Source organism: Marmota flaviventris, chromosome 5 (genome assembly GCF_047511675.1).
Source record: "Marmota flaviventris isolate mMarFla1 chromosome 5, mMarFla1.hap1, whole genome shotgun sequence".
Classification (NCBI taxonomy): Eukaryota; Metazoa; Chordata; class Mammalia; order Rodentia; family Sciuridae; genus Marmota; species Marmota flaviventris.
Window position 1 is genome coordinate 105,225,408 of NC_092502.1, and position 9,342 is coordinate 105,234,749.

Genomic DNA, 9,342 nt, shown 5'->3' on the forward strand with positions numbered 1-9,342 from the left:
TAAGCAATGTCATCTCTTGGGAAAGATTGTATCCTTTATTATTTCCATAATAACCTTATTTTTTTTTAATGGACTACATTCAAAGCAAAAGAGCAAATGGCCCAGATAGACTTAGTTTTGGAAATAAATGTTGAAAGATTTAGAAATAAATGTTGAAAGATAGAAAGATCCCTCTGTTAATCTGTAGATGCTTCACCCTTCTGTTGAAACGGTTGATGGCACACAGAGAGGAACTTTCTCTCAAAGATGAAAGGACTTTCCGGCTGGCTTATGATGTTGTCCTTGGATTTAGTAGATCTTAGTTTAACAGCAATACCCTGGCCTGCTTTGGCATGAACATGGTTAGATCTGGCTTTTCAGAGAGCTCAATCATCACCCGCTATTGGAATCTCCAGTGTTTTTGATTTTGTGGCACTTGGTAATCAAACCCAGGGCCTCATGCAGCCCACGTGAGTGCCCTACCTCTAAGCTATATCCCCAGCCCTTCCAATATTTTCCTTATTCTTCCAAGTGACCTGTATAGCTTGCTAGTTTACTTCTGTTCAGTTGTTTTTATAGTCAAGCTTTATCAGGCATTGGATGACAACATCCTACCTGGAGCAGTCTTTTAATGGATGTGATTAACCAGCCCCTCTGTCATCATGCCTATGGGATCATGCTGCTGCAGATTGCAGAAGGGGTGTGACCAGTTTACCTGTCAACAGATTACAAGTGTGACTTTTTATTGGCCATTGATACTTTAGGGTCCATATTATGAATATTTTATGAGAAAAGATTTGATTCCTGTTTGTCGATGGCTTAATAATTGATGTGTTGTCTAGGTATTGAAGGTCGTTTGTTTAAAGAAAGCAATACTGCCACCTCCTAATGACCTTTAAAACATAATATTTTTCACTCCTTTTTCTTTATAAATTTGAAGGTTGATGATGAAAAGCAAACTAAAATTTCTACTTAGATGTTTCTTCTGAAATCAGTGGGCTATTAGTTTTCCTATCATAGCAAGAATAAAGCACTACATTTGAAGGCATTTATTTTACTAATGAAATATATTGAAGCCTATTCCATAACTTTCATAGTTTAAGAGTTTGGGGGTTTGGAGAATTATACCTTTCCCAGGGAAGACAGTGGCTTAACATTTTTACTTGGTTCATGTGGCTCTCCTTAGTAATGGCAGAAGCACACCAACTTGGTTTGTACATTTGTGAGGGCAGAAAAGGGACAGGAAGGCTTTTCCTGAAATAAGTAAAAAAAAAATTTAAAATAGGGATTGAGATTTCTTATGTAAATAGTTCCTAACACTTTAAGCTTGGTACAACATTCTGTGGTGACCTGGGGTGAAAGTCACTATTTTTCTTTCCCTTTTCCCATCTCTTGTACATGGTTTCTGTTGTGAGATTCAAGTAATGAAGATGATAATCAGTAGATCTGTATATTACCTGAAGAAGACTCTTCATGGTGTGTATAAATGGTGGTTTGGTGGTAGGTTCATAATAACCCATGTTTTTATTCTTTTGTCAGGCTGTGGGATGATGGGATTATCGATCCAGTGGACACCAGATTGGTTCTGGGTCTCAGTATTAGTGCAGCCCTCAACGCCCCCATCCAGAAGACTGACTTTGGCGTTTTCAGGATGTAGCTGGAATATAAAATGTGTTCTGTTGGACATGTGCCAAAAATTATCATATGTAACCTTAAAATTTTAGATTTTTGAATGTGTTTCTGTGATTTTTTGTTCTTAATATAATGCATTGTACTTTTCTACCTTAAAAAAAAATCAATGAGGATATTTATTTGATGAGCATCAATTCCTTTTAAATTTTCTTAGAGAAATTTTTCTGTGGCTCAATTTTATCACCCATGAAATGAAGAGACTAATTATCCTTTATATCCTACAAATAATATAAAAAGTTCTTTAATCTATAAATTCCAGTGTGGTTGAGATTATTAATATAAAGTTTATATTTGCTGAAATGATTGTTTTGCTGATTAGGCTTGATGATATTTTAAGTTATTTTAAAGAATCATCTATTACCTTTCTCTTCAGTCACCATCCTATCTCCTTCCCATAGTAATCAGATTTCTCACTGTCTGCACTGGGGGCCCTGCTTTCTAACCTATTCTCTCCTTGTTCTGCCCCTCTCTGGCTTCCATTGCCAACAGCTCTGTCCGGTCACCATTGCTCTCCATGTTGCTGAAGCCAGTGGAGTGTTTCCCAGCCTTATCTGACTTTTCAGTAGCATTCTGTTGGATTGAACACTCCCTCCTTGAACTGCATCCTTGGCTTTCATACTTAACCCTCTAGATTTTCCATAAATCCCTTTAGCCTTTCTTTTTTAGTTTCCCTTGTGGAATCCTCTTCATCTCCTGATTTCCCCCACTTTTATTATTTGTCTTAATTTTCATTAGGAATACACAAATACATTCTTATACTGAAAAGATACAAATAACACAAAAGTATCTCCTTTTTTAATGTAAGAAATCAACCCTTTTAGCCATTTTAAGTGTACAGTTCACTGGCATTAAGTACCTTCATATTACTGTGCAGCCATCACCACCATCCATCTCTAGAACTTGTCGTTGTCCCACATTGATTCTCTGTGTCCATTAAACAATATCTCCCATTTCCCCCTACCCCCAGCTCCCATTTTCTCCTCCCCCCCAGCCCCTGGCCCATATTATTAAATGCACATATTTCTCATGGCATAAAACACGTGCATTCTTGCTGGGCCATTTTGCCCCTCTCATGGCTTCAGTCCCATCTAAATGCATTCCTGCATTGGCTCTTCCTAGCATAGTTCTTCCCTGGTTCTACACTTGTGTGCTCTTATAAAACATGTCTACTGGACATCCACCTGGTTGTCTTGGAGGAGCCTCAATTCAGTCATCAGGTGCTATAACTTTGCCTCCTTGATGGTCTCTTGAACTCCTCCAATTATATTTGTCTCTTACCAGCATGGGCCTTAGGAGTGGTCTGCTGCATCTGGTCTTACCTCATCCTGTCTGTTCACCTCTCGAGTTAGAGAGGCCACCCTAAAGTACACATCTGGTCAGACTGCTCCCTTCCTTAAAATCATTCAGTGGTTTCTTGTGAAGTACCAGCTGGCCCCAATGGCCTCCATAATCTTGCTTGATCTTTGCTTTTTTAACCTCATCTCTTTGACTCCTCTTTTCACAGGACAATAGCTCTGGCCATTCTAGATGTCCAGGTCTTTGAACCTCCTAAGTTCTTCCACCAAAAGATATACAAGGCTCCCTTGACCTGAACTCTTCTCCTCTTACTTCTTCAGCACTTGTCCTTCAGCTTAAGCTCTTGATTCTCTTTGATAAACACTACTTCCTTAGGAATGTTTCTGTGACTTCCCTGGACTGGGCTGGCTTCCCTACTGTGTGCTCTTGTAAAACATCATATGCCTCTATCACAAATTCATCATTGTGTCATAAATGTTTCTTTAACATTGCCCACTGCTAGAATGTAAGCTCTACGAAAGCAAGGATCTGTTTATCCTGTGTCTACAGTGCCTGGCACTTGAGGGGCTCAATATTTGTTGAATGAATGAAAATGTCCATATTATAATTGATGTCCTCAGGACATAAAATTTTAAAATTAGGTGTTTGATTATACAACTTGATACAACTATCATGTTTTCTTAATAAAATTAATATTTCAAATGTCTGTATATGATGTTCTGTTTAGACTTCCTGTATATCAGGAAGTCAGTTTAACTTTTTATGGGGTGACATGTAGACAGAAAATCATGATTGAAAGGTAGTTTTCATTTTCAGAAGGAACATGGTATTTTTTTTTTTAAACAAAAGCCCCACAAGTCCACTTTAACTTAACTATTTTTCATTAGTTTAAATCCTTGAAGGTAGAGCATCAAAAGAATTCTGTGTCCAGTGGCCTTGGTTATGAAGGCTGCTTTGGATTTGGCACAAGCCACCTCACTGTTAACGTCGACATAAGTCACCTTTCCCCAGAGGACTCTGGTTTTGTTCACTTTGCTGTCAGGAGTCACTGTTTTTTTCTTGCTTTGTAGACATAGTACATCTTTTGCCCAAGTAGAATCTAGTTCCATCTCAGGCATAAACACCTCCAATTTTAAGAAGAGCTGTGTGCTCCCTTTAGTTCTGGAGACCTTGTTTCTAGCTAGCAAGAATGTTCCAGATGTTTCTGCCTTTTAGGAATCCTGTTCCTAGGAGGCCTTCACAGGCTCCAAGATGGTGGAAACACCACATTAAGTAAGTTCTAAGATTATATTACATTTTCAATTAAAAATTCCATCCATCAGAAAATGAAAATGTTTTCTTTATATAATCTAGGTGATATTTATTTGGTAGGAACTATCAAGTTAATGATTCTTGGTTATTTGGGGCGTGCTCTTCCTTTCTCTTTTAGAAGTATGACAGCCATCACTAAAAACCACATTTAAATTAGATTATTTTTATAATTTATCCAATAATAACTGCAACTTTTACCAAAAAGTTTTTTTTTTTTTTTTTGCATTTTGACTTATGCATTCAGTTAGAAGGACATGAGTTACATAAAATTTTAAGAACTGTACAGCTAATTAGAGAGCTAATTGGTCTCTAAATTTGCTTCTCAGTACTTAAAGAATGAAGAGACAAGATTACTTTTGTTTTCAGTTTTCAAAATGTTTTCAAATTATAATTTAAGTAAAATGAAGTAGCTAATCATAGCCTAGTGTCATATTCTTAAATATGTTATAAAATAAGTGCAAGGAATAATGATCCAAGTTTGTATTGTTTTGATAAAAAGCCTTTCCACAAAACACTTAGAATTAGTTTGTTTTTAACTAATGGGCTTCAAGTTCCCTTATATCTGGGATCAGCACACTAAGCATAAAGTTGTTAACAGCAAAATGAAATTTCTTTCCACCTTTTACCTTTCTACACAAATGTACATTCCAGATGATGGGCCCTGTAATGAAGGTAATTTATCATCCACACTGGGACATGTCTGAGAGTGAAATGATCTACCAGTGACTTCATAGGGGTCAGGTCTGCACTGAAACTGCCTGGGCAGATTGGAGTATCTGGATCAGTCTATCTGGAATTCATTGTTACCATGGACTGAGTACTTTTTTTTTTTTTTAACTTTTTTTTTTAGTTGTAGATGGACACAATATCTTTATTATTCTTTTTTTAATTTGTTTTTATTTTTACGTGGTGCTGGGGACCAAACCCAGGGCCTCACACTTGCAATGCAAGTGCTCTGCCACTGAGCTACAACCCCAGCCCCTGGACTGAGTACTTTTAATGTGTCAGCTTTTGATAATTTTTACTAGCCAGTATCCAAGATACCTGCTTTGTAACTTTTAATGTAGATTTCAGTATGATACCAATCACAAAATCCACATTAGCATTTTTGAGAGAGATCTAATTGACACGGGGTAGTGGGGAGGGCTTACTAGGGCAGGGATGATTATATTTGCTGTTGTGCCCACAATAGCTCAGCTGTTCAGTTTGTCAGCTCTCTCAAAAGTGACCCAGATAATAGTTTTGTCGTGTTCCTTAGGTGTCTTTGAGGACCATTAAGATCTTAGAAGGCTGTGATTTCAAAAAGAAGTTACCAAAAAGGGAAAATATGCCCAGAACAACTTGTTAGAATTAAGTTGGAAAAAAGATAATTTTAAACATGTAATTCAGTAAGTATTAATTTAAGAAGTGAACTTAAAAAACAAGTAGACTAATAGCAAGACGTCTCTGTAGGAAATGTATTCAACATTTTTCAACCATAGTTTTATTAATCACATCCCTGTATAAGACAGTAACTTAAAAATAACTTGATTTAAAATAATTAAAAATTTAATTATTACGGAAAATTTAGGGGGACAAAGTGAAAAAAAAAATAAGGTGAAAAACAGCAGTAAAAAAAATCTCCATAATCCTACCACCCAGAAGGAACTGCTGCTATTAATGTTTTCTTGTATTTTTTTCTACTTTTAAGAATTTGTTTTGCTATATCATACATAAATGGGTATAATATCTCATTTTTCTGATTGTACATATTATACATATTGGTCATGTAGTCATATATGTACATAAGGTAATAATGTCTGTTTCATTCTACTGTCCTTCCTATCCCCATATCCCCTCCTCCCTTCACTCCCCTCTACATAATCTAAAGTCACTCTCTTCTTCCCTAGACCCCACCTTATTGTCAATTAGCATTCGCATATCAGAGAAAACTTTTGGGCTGTGGTTTTTTAGGATTGGCTTATTTCATTTAATATGATATTCTCCAACTCCAAATGTATTGTACTGTCATGTATAACTAATTAAAACCAATAAAATTTTTTTTAAAAAGAATTTGTTTTGCAAAGATGATGTATTCCAACTTACTCTGTGATCTGCATTTTCACTTAATGTATTATAAATATATTGACATGTTTCCATGTCATTTAATATTTCTTCTGCCAATTTTGATATTGCATGGTATTAAATTGTACAGATGTCATGTAACTGCTCCCCTATTGTTACAGGCTGCTTATTTCTTAGTCCCCACTGACAGTATTTCAGGTAATGTTGCAATGAGCATCTTTCCTGTTTATTTACATACATGTGATTATGTGATTATTTTCCTAGGGTAAATTTCTCCAAGTGGGATAGTTGGGTCAAAGTGTATAGACTTTTTGCTAAATTCTGTTCTATAATTGTATTTTTATGCTACAGGTATTGTTGGATATTATCATGATCCTGGTGCTTTCAAAACTACTGAAATAGTTTCTATAGAATTAAGTTGTTAAGAATAAACCATTGTTTCCTTTAATGGTTAAAAGTTGTGTTGTGGGGCAGGTCACTCAGAAAACACACCAAGTCCCAGTTTTGTCCAAATTGAAGAGTCTTTATTTAGCTGACCAGCCAGCGACTGCTCCCCGCAGGACCCATAACTGTCTCTGCAAGGAGCAGCCCCATGCCTGAGCATTTTAGGATATTTAAAGGCAAAAACTACATCTGGGTTGACGTAGCTGTAAGCAAGCAGGTACAGAAGCTGGATTGAACAGTCTGTGAGACAATGCAATGGATACATTGGTATTTCCCACAGGACTTTCCAGGTTGGCATAGCAGCAAGCAAGCAAGGGAAGTGGGTCAAAATGACACTAGTGGAGTACAAGTTAGAGAATGGTTACTAACGTCTAGACAATCTCTGACAAGGTACATTGCCCAAGAAAAATGGAAAGCAAAGAGAACAATTTTACATTGTATAAGAATTGCTATTTTGGGTTGCCAAGTATGCTATGCTAGGTAAATATTAATGGGTACAGAGTTGGGGCTTTTCCAAGGGAGAAGCATTTCTTATGTGATATGGAGTCTCAGGGTAATATGGAGTCTGTTTGGTCATTGCCCATATAGCCTGGCCCATAACAGTTGTATCTAAGTGACCATGTCACATTAGCAAGTTGTGAAGACCCAGCATGAATGTATGGGAGGTCACAGTTATGGAAACAACACTGGACTGAGAAGACCAGTCTGTTACTAAAAAGTTGTGTGAACCTGAGGAAGAAGAAAGGGAACCAAAATCGCCTCTCGGGCCAAGCAGTTGTTTTGTTCCCTCTTTCTAAGTGCCCAGGTCTTTCTCTACCTCCCTGTTCTCTGCTAGTCAGTAGTAGTGGGACAGAGGTTGTGCTGAGAGCTTTTTTATTCCACACAGCAGCGCATACCAGAGGGATCGGTGGGACTCATGGTGGAACCACTCACTGGGATGATTCATTCTTCACTTTTTTAGAGTTTATTTTGTTCAAATGAACAAACTTTTACAAGAGCTTACTTTGGGATGGCTTTGGGTGCGGCACTTAGCCAGGGACTGGAGAGGGCATTTCACTGCTTGGCACCCCTCCATCTTTTGGTGAGGACACTCTTTTTCTTTGGGAACTGCCCCTCTCCTGTGCAGTCTTGTGAATGTGCGGGTAAAGAGTCCTGACCCCCAGTTGAGAGCTGAACGTGTGGGGAGACGAGATCAGTTGGACTTTCCAGTGGTTTGACTGTTGAGCTGAGGGACAAAGATGGAAGACTGGCCCAGAGCTGTTCCTGTGGACCAAAGAAGCTGTTCATCCATTCTTGCTCCCCGGGTTACTGAGAATCTATAAGCCTGAGACATCTTGTATCCTTCCAACATTTGTATTTATTTAATTTGCCAGAATCAGGTTCCAACTCTTGTAATAAGAAACTCTCATCTCCAAGTATGTTCTGCAAATCAAAGTTTACAGTAAAGTTCCTCTATATTTTTAAACTTTGTGAAAGATTTACTATGTACATTTTTGAAAAACTGTTCAGAAAGAAACCATTGGGACACTAAAATTGTCATCAGAGGAAGAGTGGGAACTCAGTCCAGAATGAATGGGGTTCTTGACAAATGTTGCAGAAATGAATTTAGGGACACGTCAGAGTGATAGAAATTTATTTAGGAAAGCAGAGACTCATTCAGGGAGAACACAGGCTCTCTTGAGGGTAAGACCTGCCTTTGGGATCCTGGACTCTTCTTTTAAAGGGAATTTGGTGAGGAATGGAAGGTATGTGGGAATGACATCAGTCTGGCAATCTGAGAAATTTCTGGTGGTCTGGTTATTCTCAGGTTCCTTAGGCTGACGTGGTCTCTACTGTATGGTTAATAGATAATGTTGGAAAGTACCCTAGATTACAGGTTTCTTAAAATGTTAAATATATCCTTTTATTAATCTATTTATTACATAGGCATAAGGTAATTTTCATAGGTGAGTAAATTTATAATAACATTTGAGATTTACAGATTTCCCAGAATTTGGGAGTATCAAACCTGGGAGGAAAGGCATGTAGAACTTTAGCAGAAGGCTTTCAGTTTAAATTGTATTTTCTGTTCTTTTCCTTTGTCTCCTTCCTACATTTAAATTTTTCTTCTAGGTAAAAAAGATGGTGTAGAGGAAAGAGTAAACTGAGGTATTGGTCCTTTAGCACATGGAGCATTCATAGGAAGAGGGCTCTGACTTTACCACCATCACCAGTGCAGATAGATTGAGTGTTTAAATTGTCACAAGGGAAACTTGATTTATTGCAACACTTTGATCACTAAAATATGTCACCAAGCAAGGTTTTAAGGTTATTTTTAATTGGAAGTCTAGTTAAAGATGTTAAAATTTTCCAGTGGGAATAATTTAAATACAGTCAAGAGTCAGAAGATAGAACTAAGTGACTTCTTTTTTTTATTTTTTCTACATGCCCTGTTATTTTTTTATTTTTATTAAATTTTTTAATTGAAGCATAAAAATTATACATATTTAAGGAGTGCAATGTGATGTTTTGAAACACATATGTTATATAATGTTCAAGTTAGGGTAAGCATATGTC

At 37.1% G+C, this 9,342-nt stretch overlaps 1 protein-coding gene across 1 annotated transcript in view; it reads left to right on the forward strand.

Annotated features, from left to right (window-relative positions):
- Positions 1-3,673, forward strand: part of Mccc2 (methylcrotonyl-CoA carboxylase subunit 2) — a 75,696-nt gene extending 72,023 nt beyond the window's left edge. Inside the window, exon 17 of the mRNA XM_027927915.3 lies at positions 1,519-3,673. Within this exon, the coding sequence (XP_027783716.1) occupies positions 1,519-1,636 (118 nt within the window). The 3' untranslated portion in view covers positions 1,637-3,673. The remainder of the gene's footprint in view (positions 1-1,518) is intronic.
- Positions 3,674-9,342: the final 5,669 nt, after the last annotated feature.